This window comes from Telmatherina bonti, assembly GCF_933228915.1.
Source record: "Telmatherina bonti genome assembly, chromosome: 9".
Classification (NCBI taxonomy): domain Eukaryota; kingdom Metazoa; phylum Chordata; class Actinopteri; order Atheriniformes; family Telmatherinidae; genus Telmatherina; species Telmatherina bonti.
The window spans coordinates 29,082,985-29,100,674 of NC_136627.1; the positions used below are offsets into that span (position 1 = coordinate 29,082,985).

The 17,690-nt window shown below is 41.2% G+C and overlaps 1 protein-coding gene across 1 annotated transcript in view; it reads right to left on the bottom strand.

Moving 5' to 3' along the window:
* Positions 1–17,690, bottom strand: part of robo2 (roundabout, axon guidance receptor, homolog 2) — a 149,844-nt gene that overhangs the window by 22,541 nt on the left and 109,613 nt on the right. The window contains exons 8-19 of the mRNA XM_079246406.1: positions 17,410–17,534; positions 15,764–15,935; positions 13,090–13,295; positions 12,136–12,217; positions 11,882–12,047; positions 11,578–11,744; positions 10,124–10,245; positions 7,124–7,355; positions 4,300–4,424; positions 4,033–4,204; positions 2,924–3,112; positions 2,088–2,114 (exon numbers count right to left, since the gene is read on the bottom strand). Coding sequence (XP_079102532.1) covers positions 2,088–2,114; positions 2,924–3,112; positions 4,033–4,204; positions 4,300–4,424; positions 7,124–7,355; positions 10,124–10,245; positions 11,578–11,744; positions 11,882–12,047; positions 12,136–12,217; positions 13,090–13,295; positions 15,764–15,935; positions 17,410–17,534 — 1,785 coding nt within the window. The remainder of the gene's footprint in view (positions 1–2,087; positions 2,115–2,923; positions 3,113–4,032; positions 4,205–4,299; positions 4,425–7,123; positions 7,356–10,123; positions 10,246–11,577; positions 11,745–11,881; positions 12,048–12,135; positions 12,218–13,089; positions 13,296–15,763; positions 15,936–17,409; positions 17,535–17,690) is intronic.

Sequence of the window (17,690 nt, forward strand, 5' to 3'; positions counted from 1 at the left end):
ACTTGGAAAACACCTTATACCAATGAGGGAAAAAAAGAGAGGAAATGAGAGTGGCTTCACTAAAAAGAAGGATGGAAAGCAGTCAGTAATTTGGCTCATTTGTTCCACAGATGGAGAAAAAAAAAAGCTCAACATTCCTCCTCTTCCCTTTTTTTCCAGATTCATTTAAGTTGACTCCACAACACGCCTCAGCATGTGTGTGTAAAGGGGGCTTTTCTGAAGGTGACGTAGTAACAGATGACACCCAGAGGAAACTCCCACAGTAGATTAATGGGTTACTAACAGGACGTTTTAATGTCTGACCAGAATTTTTTCCCACCACACACATCTAAGCTGTTGAGACTTAAGCAACTGAATACCAGCAGGTGCGATTAAAATACTAACTTTTACCAATACAGTTTCAAGAGCTCCAGGCAGACATGGCAGTTTTAGTTGAAGCCACATCGCTTTGTTCCTCCATCACCAAACTTGCACTGGAGAATACTGTGTCTGAGTGAGGACTGACAGGAGGAGCCAGCGGAGGCGAGGGGAGGCTGTGCAGCGGGGGAAGGCCTCTGAAGTCTCTATCTGTGCTCTGGCACATTTCTGGGTTGCTGTGGAATACTTTTATGTTAGCCGGAGTGACATGGCTGGGCTGTGCTTCTCGCCTCTGTCTCCAAGATAAGCACTTTCTCCAATATGAATACTGATTAATCCCCTTTAATAAGCATCAGTGGAGGGTGTGTGGGGGTGGGATGGGTGTAATCAGCATATAAAAATTCCATCAAATCTAATTCTTGCTGGCGGCGCGCCTCAACAGTTGTGATTTACCTCTTCTGTACTGGCAGCTTTAGGAGGCTGAGACAGGACACTTGATACACCAACTAATTATCAGTGCAGAGAAGTTGTGTAAGAAAAACTCTCCACCCACACCCCCACTTTTAATCATGGCCAACATATCATCTGAATCTATGTGGTCTATGCTGTATTAACCTTAAGTTGTGTGTGCCAGTCAAAACTCTGTTTTAGAAATAACTTGCTTCCTCTGGTTTCTAATTTCAAACCAGGCAAGTTTCACTAACATTTTTTATATCACTCAACGATCTGTCATTACAGCTGCTCTGAAAAAGCCAGCTTTAACAAGACTTTTGGCTTTAAGCTCAATAAGAATCACGCAAATACACACACACACACTTAAACAAAATGCTATTATTTAAAGCAAATCCAGGAAACAGAGGGGAAGTCACAGAGATGATCCCGAATGCAGTGCTGCACAGGTGGTTTTCATATAAGTCTGTAATGCATTCTTATTCTCCCCATTTATATGCTTTCTTATACTGCTAAGAGGCTTTTCTTTGGAATATTTTTCTTTTCATGCACTCCATCCATACACAGTCAGATTAATTATGTGCATCTTAATTCCCTTCAGGCTTGATTCAGTAAAGGTCAGACCTTTCTACATACAACACTGTTATGCCCATCAGAAAAAGTCTTAAAAAAACATTAGTAAAAAAAAAAAAAAGCATAGCTAGGAAAGAAGAAGTAAATTAACAGAAAAAGGGAATATTCAACATAGCTGACTAACTAACACCAAAGGGATACAGGACAGCTTGGATCTTGGAAGTAAATATAAGGAATGTAAGTCGCTTTGGATGAAAGCGTCTGCTAAATGACTGTAGAATAGAACAGAATAGAATAGAATAGAATAGAATAGAATAGAATAGAATAGAATGTGATTATTTGAGAGGGAAGAACAAAATGGACAGTCTCACCCTGCACCAAAAGGGAAATACACAAGATAGAAGAGAAATTCATTCAAAAACAAACAGCCACAGACACACAAACATACAGCACAGCATATGAAGATGGCTGCAGGTTGGGGAGGGAAAAGAGTTTAAGTCAGCGGGGTCCAGGTCATGGCCAATAACAAGTGAATTTTACTTAACTCGTAAATATGAGTTTCTAACAGAGTCATTTTTTGTTATTGTTATTATTATCAGCCGTGACCACAGGTATGGCAGGCCAAGCATGAGTACTATGTACTATGAGCGGGCAGTAGATGGATCTGTGTTGGGGTGGGGTGAGGACACGGGACAAATGAACAGTACCTGCAGGGGTGAAGGTGAAGGACTGAACTGCAAAACAAGAAGACAGAGAAGTTGTGTGTTAAAAGCCGGTAAGAAGAGGTAAGCGGTGCTTTAGGGGTATCTGCACACTAGGGGACAAGCAGAGATGTGATGATGGTTCACAGAAACAAGTATGAGACCAAAATGTCATCAAGTGTGCAGAATGACAGCCAGGAAAGCAGCCAGCTCGAAGGCCACAGATGTGCAGAGACGGTGGCACAAACAAAACTAAATGGACAGACATAATGAAAATGAAAACCAAATAAACCTATAAAGCAGGCGCAACTGAAGGAAAATATAATATTTGAACATTTGGACGCACTGACAACAACGCTGGTAGTCCATTAACATGTTTGTCTTTAATTAAATCCTTTGCTCTTGTCAGTGTGTGTGCATTTGCTTGCTAGTATTGACCTCGGAGGGGCCTATTCAAGAAGATGTGAGGGATAGTGTGTAGGTGGAAAGGTGGATAATCTCCAGCTTCAGTGACCAGCAGCGAGTCCACTTTGCTCACTCGGCTCCATCACCCAGGGCTACTAACACGAAGCGAGGAATGTCAAAAAGAACAGCTCTTTGGAAGTGAGTCAAGCTCACATATGTCTCCTTGTTGAGCTGTGAAAGAGTGTCTATCAGCATCACCTCAAGCAGCCTCTACAACCTTTTATTTAAACTAAAGGATGGTGTTGTAATAAAATCTTCTTGCTTTGGAAGGGAAAGAAATCTTTTTTTGTTAAAAGGACTTATTGAAAGGTAGATATTTAAAAAATTGAAGTTCTGTAAGCAGTATATTCATGTGAGTCCACATGAATGAGACAAACCTGCATAGTTGCTCAGGCCCTTCCTCTTCTTTCTCCTCCAGTAAAGCCAGATGCTGAATCCCATGAGGATGACCCAACAAGCTCCTCCAATACCAGCAATAAACGCCGGCTGTTTCACCACATCAGTTATCTGCTCTGTGATGCTGTTGTTCCGGTTTCCATTTATAATCACGTCCCGGAACTCTTTACCTGAGGGCACAGCGACAAAACAGACAACGTAGCATGATGCTGGGTGGATAGTCACAGGAGGGAGACAGGAAATATCCACACCCTTGAGAACTCTTTGATTCTCGAAGGTGAAACCAAACACAGCCATCTATGTAAACTTTACAGTTTATCATTATTAATAAAGATATAAAGACTGTGAATGTGCTCATCCCCATAAAATGTAGAGTTAAAGAATTTTAGCTGAAATGTTGACCAGCAAGTCAGGTCACAGATCTGAAGGATGTGCAGTGAAATGTAATGCCCAGCCTGAAAATACAAACCCTGAAAGCTTATAAGAAAAAACCCCAGGTGACCGCGCTGTTTGCTGAGCTCAGTTCCTTACTCACCCCACTGCTGGTTAAACAAACCATGTGAGATGAAAGGAGAGAACACTGATCTGTATTGATCACAGTTCAATGACAATATTTACTACAGAACTCAAAGCATGAACACTAGGTTATTGTTCCAACATTGTGACCAGAACAAATCTAAATCTATAAAGATAAATACAAGTATCATTTATATGCACATGCTAAGTGCACATGTTTTTGATATACACTGTATATTGCTTGGAAAACCATTGAACACATAGCTGTTAGCCAAACAAAAACACAACATATAATAACTGTGCTCTGTCCTCAGAGATGGATTATGTGAGTGACACAAGGGAAATAAGAATATGCCGCAGGCCAAGCCATCAGTTATGGGTCAAATCAGGCAAAATCTGCCAGAGCTCCACATAAATCACACGCAGTCAGGCCACATTTCAACATAACAGTGTTTTAACAACATCATCCATTTGCTGATTCCTTTGGTTTTTCCTGAGATCAGCCGAAACATCAGTCATTCAGAACTGGATATTGAAAGGCTGTTGTTCCTTTTTTTTTCTAAATCAGTCTTACCAATAATGATAGGCTGAGGCTCGCTCTTCACTCCAACTCCTGCACTCGTGCTGGCAGCCACTTCCACATGATACACCACTCCTACCTGCAGCCCACCCACCACAACAGAGCGAATGGCTGCATCCACCGTCTTATTTACATGGAAACGTGTCTCATTCCCAAGACACCAGATCTAAAGCGAAAAGGGAAGAAAAACAGAGATGTAGTCGAGTCCATTTGGCTTTGCATGAGCTCAGTGAGAATCCATGCTGACTTGCTGCAACAGACCTTGTACTCCTGGATGATGCCGTTCTGGTGGTCTGGTGGAGGGGGGTCCCAGGAGATGCTAATAGAAGTGCTGTTCTGGTTTCCCACGGTCAGGACTGTTACCTGCTGAGGAGGGGCACTGGGAGCTGAAAAAGGAGGCACAACACACCCGGGTCAACACACAAACAGACCATTCAGGCAGTATTCAGCCATCAGCAAGAAGACTAGCAGGAGCACATTGAGAAAAAAAAAACACATCTGCACGTACTTTTCTAAGGTATGGTATTCTTTAGGGATGACAGCGTTAACAGAGGGCTGTCATGATCTGACCTGACTACCAGCTGTCTTTAACATTTCACTATGATGTGATATTTTATCCTCTCCTCCAGCTTGGTGGATTTGCAAAGAGGATTTCTGTATTGATTTGCAGAATGATGGCCTGACACAGTCAAGCCAGCGCTCTGTCATACTAAGACTCCAGCACTGACCAGTGTGGAACATGGGTCAGCAGGATTATAGGGATAAAACACAGGCATGAAGGAAATATATAAAAAAATACATTTTAGGAGGTGGAAACAAGGTCTAAGTAAATATATTGACTGACTTCATCGATCAGCCAGATGAAACTAAAGCCAGTAGGTAAGAATCGAGGAACGCCTCTGAGTAAAGCTCTTGAAGTAAATCAGTTCGATCCATGAGAAGATAGGGAAAGGTTACGGGGACAAGTCCGAGCTTTCATAAACCTCGGTTATTCTGAAAGCAACAATCTTCTGACCCCACAAGCGGAAAGAAGAAAAATAAATAACAGTTGGCCCAACTGGAAATAACGTTTTAAAAATAATGTTTTCTCATTTCCGCAGCGGCTGGCAAGGGAGCGGTACCACAGCAGAATACTGACAGGTCAATTACTCCTGGGCTGCCTCTCCCTCACCTCACCTCCATCCAAAATGGCACGTGTCACCCTGTAAATCTTTGCTCATCCCTCAGTGCAATTGGCCACACTGGCCCCCAGAGAGCCAGAGGGCCCTGGCATCCCACAAGATGAATGGTTCCAATGATGAACCCAACACCTTGGCCAGATTAGAAACAATCTACCAAGTGAGCATCTGATCAGCCATCATACTAAAGGCTCTCCAACGCTGCATTACGTTCAGGTGATGAAGTGCTGGATTGAAGCGTGGAAGCCATCAGAGACAATGTCGTTCAAAGTTAATGCTATGAATGATTTAGCAGCTTATTGTCATGCATATTTGTGCTAAACAATACACATTTTTCATTAGAGGCCTCAGAGGCTGTGCTAATAGGGCCATTAGCAGAGTGATATATGGCACACAGGAATGTGACCCCCCCGTCTAGCGTGTGCACAGCATGCTGTGCTGAATGATGAGGGAATACAAACATATCAGATGATTACAAAAAGTAGCCAATAGCTAATGACAAGAAACAGGGGGGTATGGGATTTCCCCAGAGATCAACACAGATGATTAGTCTACAAATGAACATTTATGCAAACATAACTGATTTCTTTCTAAATAAGCATCATGTTGCATAAAAAATGATCCTCCTTAGTGACGTCTCAGACAACTGTTCATTGGGAATCAGATGGTAGCCAGAGTTCATTTATCAGTCATGATATGACTGTTCAGACAGAGTTAGATGGAGCTTGAAAAAGGAGACAGGATACTAAAGAGGTAGACAGACCATTAGAAAGCTGAGCGTACTGGAAGCTACTGGAAATGTAGTTACACAGACCTTCTCTGGGCATCCTTTAATTGTGTTAGCTAATGGACAAGCTAAGTTTTAATCATCCCTTGAACTAGATTTCTCCACTCATCAAGCCCGATGTCTCGGTCGTCCCAGGGTCTCAGGAAGAGCCTGAAGCTCTGTGCTTGAACGGCATTTTAGTTATAACCAAGCAGAGCAATGGGGTTATGACAGAAATAGAAAGTAGTTGAGAATCTGCAGCACTGGGATGCAGACAGAGGACAGGCTGGGTGTGTTATCAGAACTGGTAATAGCTGGGACATGTAGTCTCTGAGGCCTTAGGGAGAAGAAGTGTGTTGGCATGTATGTGTTCACCTTATGTGTGTGTTCGCATGAGGGTGTGTGTTAGAGACAGCTGTAATGTGATGACAGTTCCACTCCTGTGGCCAGCCTGTGTGTGCAGTGTATATACGAGCTGGCCACAGGAGATATGGTTCCTCTGAGAAAAGGAAAATAAATGAGCCTGTCAACCCAACAGGATGTGAACTGTCTACAATACATGCAAGTCTGAATATGCTATGGTGAGATAGGCTCTGTCTCCGGTATTAACTGTCTGTATGTGTCTTTTTGTGCTGTTGTGAGGGACGTACTGTGTGTTCTCACCTCAAATCGTATTATAATTTAATTCAAATTCTTAAACCCAAATGCTAAAGCAGAGCTGGCACAGTAATACCAAACCCATTTTTGTTCTAGGAAAGGTCAAAACAGCGAAACCCTCCCAACCTTTGTGTGTAGCTGTGTGTGAAACTGTGCCAGACGGCACTGTGGCCTTGTCAGAGCCTGTATTTGGGTGACAGATCATCTTAACAGGAGGAAATGCGTGATATGTCCAATCTAGTTAAGGTCTGCTGCTCCAGAGTGATGTTGGCAACAATATCACCGATAAATAAAAAACAAAAATGCAACAGGAAGTTCAGGGAAAGAAAAGGAAACAAACTTACGCATGTACACAAAATGAGGGGCATTAGTGACTCGACAACAACAAAAGCACATGAAGGTGACCTGTAGGACCATCTGGCAACAGTTCTATCACATTAGAATGGGTGTGGCACGTTAAATTGTTCCTCATGTAACTGCTTACCCTCCTCAGTGGTGCGTACGGTCTTGGATTCACTGTCCATGCCCTGAAACTCGTTAAAATAAGGCCGGACCTTTATCTCATAAACAATCCCCTTCTTCAGTGATGAGAGGATGACGCTGCGCTCAGAGGGGACCTTCACATCCTGGGTCTGCCATGATCCTGGTGAAGGCAGCCCTGATGTCTGCCTGTATAGAACTCTGTAACCTTGGATGAACTGGGACTGACGGTCCACCTGAGAAAGTAAATGAAGACAGCATTTCTGTTGTTTTTATTTTGTAAAAAGAAACATGTGGATTGGTTGAAGCTCTCCTGTGACAGCTTGTAGAAAAGACAGACTGGTGTTTTTCTACAGTGTGCTTTATTAGGCTGCAGACATGACACTTTAGATGCTGACACTTGCTTAATATGGCTTTTATCACCAGCCATCCCACACTTAGCTCAATTAACACCCTGATATTACCTCACACTTGCAGATTGTACACTGATATTTTGTTGCACTGCCTTTAGCTTTAGTTACGACACACATTTGCTGTGCCAGTTTCAATAAACTTCTGTCACAAGATTTATTTCCACCCAGTGTTGCGTTCATTTTTCAGCAAGATTTTGTATTCATGATGGGAGAGTCCGACCAATGTGCAGAGCTTTCTCCAGCACATTTCAAAGAGTCTCGGTGGGGTTCAGGTCTGGGCTTTCTAGTCGCCTTTCCTTGCGTGAAAACCATGTCTCATGCTCCCTGAACCAATTTTTCACAATCTGAATCCTGACATCGTCATTTTGAAATACAAGAGTGCCATCAGAAGAAAAGCCACTGATGTTCATTTAGGAGATTCAGGCAGTCAAATGGCTGCATTCTTTGGACACATAATGTTGGTGATCCTAAACCTAACCAACTGCAGCTTCTACAGTCGGCACATGTTGGCTGGATCGATTAATCTGCCTCTATTGTACCCTGATGCTGCCATCACTCTGGAACAGGATAATGCTGTTCTCAAGAGACCACATGACTTTCTTTCATTGTTCCAGACTCTTTATGCTCCCTTGCAAACTGAAATCTTTTTCCCCTTTCATCCCCACTGATTAGTGGCTTTCTTATGGCTACACAGCTGTTCAGTCCCAGTCCCTTAAGTTCCTTTTGCATTGTGTTATGCGAATGCTCTTATTTTCACGACTAAAGTTAGCTGTGAGTTCAGAAAGTCCCTGTTTGTCTTTGATTTGATTTCACCAAACCTCTAAGGGATCACGATTACCAATTACTTAGGATTTTTTCCTGATGAGATTTCTTTTTTGAAGAGGATTGTTCCTGACTGTCCTTCCAGTGTTTAATAATCCATTGGACAGGACCTAACCCAGTTTTAGTAGTTGCTTGTTGCATGATCTTTCTTAAACAGGGTCAAATCTTTTCAATGTGCATGGGATGTGACTTTACACATGGTCGCTGAAGAAATGAGACGCTACTCATTGCATCAGCTGGGGGGAGGTTAAATAACTTGTTTCCATCTGAAAGATAATCGCCCATACAGTAATTATTTTATGAGAGGATTGCACTTATGTGCTTAGTTAAACCCAGGTGGCAACTGTTCTATTGTGGTCCCTGATGTCATCTTTCCTGATCACTTTCATGTCTCTGTGTGCATGTTTGTGTTTGTTGCTTCTTGCCATTCTCTGCAGAGGGGAAGCCCGTAAGTGGAGACATGAGGGTGATCCATAGGAGTGATGAGATCAGCTAACATAGCAGAGACAGGATTTGTGGTAGCATCCTGAAGTCCAACAGGGCACTTCCCTTAAAACTTGGGCCATTTCGTTAAACAGAAAAAGCTGAATTTATGCAGAGGAGGAGGGGGGACATAACTCACTGTAATGCCTTGTTAACAGTAGAGGAAGTGAGCACTGCTTTCAAGTGGGATATTAAGCAGCTGTTTTTCACCAGTGTAGCCTGAGTAAATCAGCAAAATGGATTCCTGGTTGGAGTGTGACTTTTATTAATGGAATGATTTGGAAATGTAAAAGCTGCCCCCTCTGTTTACTGAAAGGACCCCTGATTGATTAGGCAGCCATGTTTTGTGTTGACTGTACATTACAATCATAAAGCAATGGTTTAACATTAAATTAGCTACCAAGTCTTGGGGTGACACTTACTGCAGGGGTCAATAAACATGTCACCAGGAAAACTGCTAATGTGGCTCATTTGAAAATGCAAACAGGCACCCTATGCCACTAAGTGATGTGAAGTAAATACCAGCTACAGTGATTTATAGCACCATAATTAAAACAAACCAGCACATATGATAAATGAATGCTTCATCTTTGAAGATTATAAATAGCCTTTTTGTCCTCATTACCATGCAATTAAAAACAAAACTCTACATCCAGGCTGCAGATGTTTCCATATTTTGTCAAACTATTGAAATTAAGAACATAGTTGTTTGCGTGCATCAGCAGATAAAAAACAACTTTAAAAACAAAAGCCTTGTTTAACTGCAGGAGGAAAACATGTATTCATAACCATGTATGTCCACAAACATTAAATCTACCGTAATCCAGTTTTTCTGAGCAGTCTTTGTTTTAAAAGGGAAGCAGCGGAAGACATGAGGAGATTGATGAACAACCAGGAGTGTCTGACATTTCTCTTTGATGTTTCCTGTGGTTAAAGAAACCATTTTGCTACCATTTGATGCTTGGTTACTTTTAAGTTACCAATTACAATATTTCAAAGCTGCAGTCTTCGAGAACAACCTGACAAAAATTCCCTGACATAAAACAAATGGTCGCCCCCAGAAGCAGCTTCAAAGCCAGATCTTTAATGTCAACCAGCTCAACTTTATGACTGGAATTCACAAAAATCAAAGATGTGTAAACAATAAAAAGGAAAATAAGAGAACCTCATATACAGAAAATGATTTCATACACATAGTGTTGACATTTTGGGAAATAAAAAAGAGCTATAGAAATAAAAATAAAATGTTTTATTTAGTTTATAAAGAGAAACAAAATAGCACTTACTGTCCACGTGACCTGAATGGTTGTGGGACTCAGGACTACTGGATTATGTAAACGGACTATAACTTCACCAAGCTCCTTCTGCACATGTCTGTGGTCGACACCCTGGGCTGGAGGGCTTATATCTGCAGGAGAGAAAGGGTTAAAAACTGTGAGGAAAAAAAAAAGGCCAAACTATAATACAGCAAGAAAATGTGACTAATCACCATTAGAGGTAAAAAGCTAAAAGAGAGCACGAGGAGACTAGTCATTCCAAGTTTTAATAAGGAGCTGGTCTTTCAGGGAGAAAACAAAGAAGACAAGTTTTAGAAGTTCTTTAGATGTGTGATTTGGCTGCTTTTACTGGGATCTGACTGAGCAACCACATCAATAAAATAACAGTGAATGTGTCACTGTGGACGAAAGATTAACGGACACTGACTCTACTTTTAAACTCATTTCTGTCATGCATGTTTATCATGTTAAAAAAATAGATGAAACAAATCCCTCCGGTGTATGAGATACTGATAATATGTAAGCAATATTTGGAGTTATGTATTGAATAACAGATGAAAAAATCAAAAGATGAAACCATATTCATTTTTTTAATCTGTCAAATAAATGGGCTATTTTGTCCAAAATCTATCTATCTATCTATCTATCTATCTATCTATCTATCTATCCATCCATCCATCCATCCATCCATCCATCCATCCATCCATCCATCCATCTATCTATCTATCTATCTATCTATCTATCTATCTATCTATCTATCTATCTATCTATCTATCTATCTATCTATCTATCTATCTATCTATCATAAAAATCAAATAAACAAATAAACAATCTTCATTTAAACAGTCTGATGCAGTCAACAACCACAGATCATCCGAATGGGCGAGACAGGCCAAATGAAGTTAAAAAGAAGTAAGAAATCAGTTTGTCATCAATGCATGCAGTTGTTTATCACCACATCTGTATATCAGTTAAAGGCCTGCACCTCAGCTTGAGAAAGAATAGCTGATTTCAATTCATTTCTTAAACGATGCATTTGATTTATGTTGGAGAGAAGAATTTTTTATAATTTATTCTGTTGCTTAAGAAATTTTTATATCACTGTGTGACGAAAAGTGCAGTTTGTTTGATCCTTTAATCAAATCTACTCTGGCTTTAGAGATGATTAACACAGTAGGAATAGCACCAGTTCTGTTAAGCTTTCCAAATGTAGACACCCTTATTTTACATAACTGCTTAAGTGCAGGCTTAATGAGCTGAGCCAGGCTCAAGAATCTGACCTCTGAAACTTTTTGTATTGCATGGATATTGCTGGAGACTGCAGATTGGTGTGAAGGCTTGACACTTTGGAGTGGAATATTGACTTTTTTATGTCAGTAGAAAAAGTAAATTAGACACCATAAATACATTAAAACAATAAATCAAGGATTACTGCTTATATACGTGTATGGAAATAATATTACCTTGTGTTCTGACTGGATCAGACATGGGGCTGGGATCACTCAGGCCCTGGCTGTTGACTGCTCGGACCATGAACAGGTAGATGGTGTTGGGACGGAGACCTTTAACAGTAAACTGTGTAGTTTTGACATGGTCTGCTACTGTCTGCCAACTGTTGCTCACTGATTGACTGCAATAGAACAGAAAGTGCAATTTTACATAAAGCTTTAACTTAATTTTTCCATAGTATAACACATCTGCTCCGGCATGCTGTAGCAAACCAATATTAGAAACTTGTAAATGTTAAAAGTGAATGTTAAATCCAACCTGAATGCTTCAATGACAAAGGAAGAGACTGGAGATGCTCCTGTCATTCCAGACTGCCAGGACAAGGACACGCTGTTCTTGGTAACATCAGTAACTTGAGGTTTAGATGGCGGGCCTGGAAGCTCACTCTCATCTTGGTTTTTCATCACTATTGCTCCACCAGATTCTAAATGGACACAGAGGGCAGAAAGTAGCCAGTCAGAAAAAGTTATGTAAAATACATAACGCTATCCTGCAATCTTCCTTTAACTTACCTTTGACTTCCAAAAAAGCACTCCAGGATGTTTCACCACTTGAACTGGTGGCCACACAAGTGTATGTCCCAGAGTCTGAAAGCTGGTATGAGGTAGAAAAACAAGGATGAATAAAAATGAAGCAAAAGAATAATGATAAAAAGACAAGTCAGCTCAATATATTCAGTCTTCTTGCTGCTAAAACACTAAAAAGGTGACTGAAGTCCTCCCATGCTAGCCCTGTGCTGGACAAACTGTGTCATTTGTGAGTGCCTCAAAGTGCTGACGCTAATTTCCTAATGAATTCCATTTTCTACTCACCACCCTTCCATCACTCTTCCACTCCCCCTTCTTATTTCCCCACTGTCCTGCCGACCACATCAATGCCGGGCTAATTAATTTAGGGTGGGCTGATAGAACCCCTGGAACGATGACAGCTGGCTTGTCTCTCCATCCCTCAGAGGAACTTTGGTTGTTTGTTGGTTTTTGTCCCTGTGCTTTCTTTCCATTTATTAAATAACATGTCAGTGGTGGGCAGCTTTGTCAAGCGTAATAGGTATTCCACTGAGGCATCTGAGTGGGGAAAGGGAGATGTGAACCTTTTAAATTTAATCTACTCTAAATGTGTGTGTGTGTAGATGTATCGGTAAGCGAATATATATTCTCTCCTACAGCTGGAGTTCATTCATCCATTCACAGCTGAGCCCAGTTGGAGCTGCCATGCCGCTAAGTGATACTATCAAACAGTTTAACAAAAATCAATGCAGGCTATTCATCTCTTTAAGGCATTATAGAGCTTTTGCTAATTCCATCCCTGTTCTAAAACTATCCTTGAAATCTCGCAAGCAACACTATATAAGTATGTCGATATCTCATACCAAGGCCAGAGTCAACTTTCACGAAATACACAGGTGAGATTAGACAACCGGACTTGAACCATGTTATGGTCAAAGCAAGGGTAATCTAATCTGTTACCTTGATATTTTTGATCTGCAGGCTGCCTAGCTCCTGCAGCGACATGCGGGGGTCCTTTCCCAGCAGACTGATCCCATCTTTCAGCCAGCTGATGGAGGGGATGGGGTCTCCTGATGCCTGACACTTCAATAGTGCCACGCTGTCCACCCCGAGTGTCTGATTGGATGGGCCTTGGCGAATAATGGGCGGCGGTCTGTCTGTGAGCACTAAAATGCAAAGAGGAACATGAGAACATCTGTCTTAAGGGAGATGATTGCATTGATGTGCGACTATAAAACAAACTGAGTGACAGCCTTCAGTTTGTGGAGGTGGATGTGGGCATCATTCATAAAGTAGACTTTATGTAAGTGTACCACAGAACAATGAGCATGTCCTATATTTCCAGGAATCAGGGAAGGAACAGCTGAGTAGTGTTTTTCTAGTTTCATTGATGTGGCAGAAGGATGCTAAACATTTTCCAGTTACGGCCGGGTAGCTTTATTTTTACACACTACCCTAGACTCTGTGGTGCACTTATGCGGTGAGACTCTTTCCTATTGGCTCAATGTGGTTCAGATAAATACTTCATTATGTGAAATGTGGGGCACAATAAAAGGCGGTTTCTAAATACTAAATGTTACAATAACCACTGTCTTTACATCTGCTAAGAAGAAGGGAAAATGCATGTCACAGTTAGCCTCAGTTTCACTTTAGGTGCAAGCTGAAGCTTTGATGAGTTCACTTTATATGAGCAATTACATTTAGCTATAATGTGCCAAAAAAGCCTATGGGTTCCTTCTATGAAATAGCGGGTAAGACAGAGGTGATCTCAGAGATTTAACACCGAAGCACATATACGGTTTATAATTCAGAGTTGAATAATGTGGAGTCCCCCTGGCATCACAGAACCTGCATTAATTATAAAGTGTGGATTAATGATGTTAGACCTGCAGGGGCTAATTACCAAGTCTACCTCAGTAACCTTTCAACACATTATTACACCCTTGCAACCTTATTTTCTCTCTCACAGTTGCATTTGAAGAAAGGAAGCAATTCCAGGTAATTTACTTTCAAAGCGTTATGGTCACTCTTTGCTTGGGGTCACCTAAGAGATTACAGAAAAACTGTGCACAAGCCAGATATGTTATCCAATGTAATATATTTATTTAGCTTTTTGTGTCCTGAAAAAGGTGAAAAAGTGGGCAAATGTGAATTAAATGTGTGTGAATTTGGCAAAGTGATATTGTACATCAAGTTAAAAACACTACAAGCCAGGAGCTCACTAAGCTCTGGTTTGAATTATCTCGAAGCTTTCCCTCGCTGCTAAATACCCTGTTGTGATGTACAGCCGAGTTTCTTTGGGGACGCTCCGAGTTGTTTCATGACTCTAATACATGTCTTTTGAAACAGAATGCTTCTGCAAGACAGCTTATATTAGAATTAAGTGTGCAAACAGAGGACAGTGCTTTGTCAAGGGATTGATGAGTTTGATGCGTGTGCTGATGGCATGCAGGGGTGACAAAGGGAGGAGGCAAAGCTCGACTTGGCCTTGGGTCTCTAGATCAGGAATTTCTCATTACAGATCTCCTTGAACTCCAAACACTGCTGGCGGGACTCGGGGCTGTAAATCATGAAGACTGCAGCAGGTGTGGCCATGACCCCAGTATGGCCCTCCCTCGCTCTGTCCTCCTTTTGCTCGTTTTGTTTTTGACCAAAGTACTGTAGTACTCTTACTGTTAACATGCTACTTAGGACACATAGAAGAGAAAACCCTGACAGAAAACCTCATAGATTTGGATTAATAACAAATACAGTAAAATACAGAATTACAAAATACTGATTTTGGGTTCTCTATTACTTTACGTTAACATGGTTTTATGTCATTTCTTCTTCAGTATATCTTGTAAATGTTTTCTTGACTTTAATTTCTTGATTTTAGTAAAATTTAATAGAAAAACACAATGAAACTAAGAAGTGATGTTGCATTATTGTAGGCATTTGAAGGACAAACCAATTACTTACCTGTGGCAGACAAAACATTGAAAAAAGTACTCCCATGGAGCTTTTAATCTTTCTGCTAGCAGGTACTTCAGCAGACATATGGATAGCCCTCTATCTTGCCATCACAACAGCTGAGCAGATTAGATGCTCCCAAGCTTAGCAGGACCACATAATTCATGTCACAGAAAGCTCTCGTCATTCACTCACTCACTCAGTCTCTTCCTGTGTCTGTCCTTTGCTGCCTCCCCCATGCACATACTTGTACATCCCTTAAATGCTGACCATTAAACTTGAAGGAGCTCAAGGGTAATGCCTTGTCTCTTTCCCAAAAGCAGAAGAAGAAAATTTTAATTAAATTCAGCTATAATTTATGAATATATATAAACACAAACAATAATCCAGAGATAAAACACACTGACTGAAGGTCATGGACATACTGATACTGATACGTCTCAAATGAAAGCTGAATTAATTCATGCAGAAAAAATAATTACAAGTGTTTAAAGGTGTTTCAGGTCAAAAAAACTGAACTCAAATAGGGCATTCCACAGTGAAAGCGTGATTGTTTACAATCAGGTGCCATTAATGGCTGTTGAAGCTAGCAGCTCCACCACCATGAAAGAAAAGCAATGGCAGGTGTTTGTGGGCAGCAGCGTGCGGGCAGAGAAGAAGTCACATGACAGTTTTCCCTCACCATCTGTGACCTCCAGTTGAGCCTTGGCGAGGATGCTGCCTGCGACGGTCAGGGCTTGGCAAATATAGTAACCAGCATCTGCCCGCTGCACAGATGAGATGGTGAGTTCGCCGCTGGGCGACACTGAAAAGCGACTGTTGGGCTGCTGGGGCTGGTTGGGAAAGAGTAAATTCTGTAGGAAGTGGAACAAACAGGCAATTAGCGAGAACACGAAACCAGTGCGACCTGGACAAATTGCAAAATCACACACCCACACACTACAAGAAAACACACACATATATTGTGCACATTCACAAACAACCAGATTAAAGTGTTTCTGCCACAGCATGAGCAATTTCATCTATCACTTGATTAATCAACCTCACAAACTGCAAAACATGTAAATCATTTGTGATTCTTTTCTCTGTAGGTTGTGGTTCTCTTTTCTTTAGAAATACAACCTTTGCTTTTGTGTACTTCTATGTACAGGCGAGTCAACTCACACCGAAAACTAATTCATTTAAACTTCTAATGGCAAAAGAAATTAGCCGCCGAAATGATTTCAGAGCAAATATACAGAATTCCACTGACAAATAATTGCTTAAATTTCTCTTTTTGATTTAAAATCCTCATGGTTTCAAGATCCCCAAAGTAAAACAGCAAATAGATTAGCCAGAATTAATTACACCTAATCACTTTAATAGAGCAAATTATGCTGTTTGTTTAAATTACCCGTTGCATATTCAGCACTTGAAAAATGTATGTTTTGTTGTCCTGAAGTGCTGGAGAAAACAGTCTTTATGTTTTATCACCACTACACTTAATTATCTTTAATTTGTACGCTGAATGAGTACCTTCATTTCTCACACCACAGTAGCAAAAACATTGATCAACAGATGGCAAAGATGTGAATCTGCTTGTGTAAAATGTTTGTGGTACATTCATTTCAAATGCTTCATTTTTAATGACAACGTGAGATGAACAGACCCGACATAAGTTCTCAGCAGTAATGACTCATGATGCTTTAGGTCACACTTTGTTGGATGAGTGTTATTCCAAATGTTTGCGTGAACATGTGCGCATGTAAGCACTTCTGTTCACTCTGTCAGGAGAACTGTGTTGTAATTGTTGGCCTCCAGGCAGCAAATGAACGGATGTGTTTGTTTCAACCTCAGCCAGAGCTGACTCATATCTCTGGCTCATCTACAAGCCCCAACAGGCTCCTAATTGGCACTGCTGTTGACCGTTGTGAGGACATCCAGGTATCTGAATGGGGTTATCTGCCTGAGTGAGGGATCGGATCGTTCTTATCAGTTCAGGGTCACAGAAAACCGATTAGCTCTTTGCCAGGCTCACTGTCATTTGGCAGCTCCTGAGAACAAAGGTGTTTCTGTGTGTCTGTAGCAAAGATACTCATGACAGATAGTGGAGTTTGAAGTGCTCTTTGTGTGTGGATTTGGAGGGCAGGGGAATCATGAGCACACAGCAATTGTGCTCACGATTACAGTTGGGAGAATCCAAACAAAGCACTGAGTAATAATAACAGCAGACATACAGCAGAATAATAAAAGCTGCACACAAAGAGAACAACATGCTTTCAGTTGTATAAAACATAAGAACTTGAAATGCTGGACACATTGATTCTGTTTGAGACTTTACGCTCTTACCTGACTCCCCTCCTTCTGCCAGAAGACAGCAGGTTGAGGATTTCCTTTGGCTTCACATGGGAAGGTGGCAGTACGGCCTTGTGACACAATTTGGTCTCTTGGACGGATGACAAACTGGGGTGCAGCTGAAGTCGAAGAGTAAAAGAAAGAGTTGTTAGAAGATGAGAGGAACACAGTGTGACCAAACACCAGGACCAGAGGTAATCAGGACTGAAGAACTTCAAGCAAAAAACAAGGAAAAATCCACACGGTCAAAAAAAAATGGGCGGGTCGTACAGAGT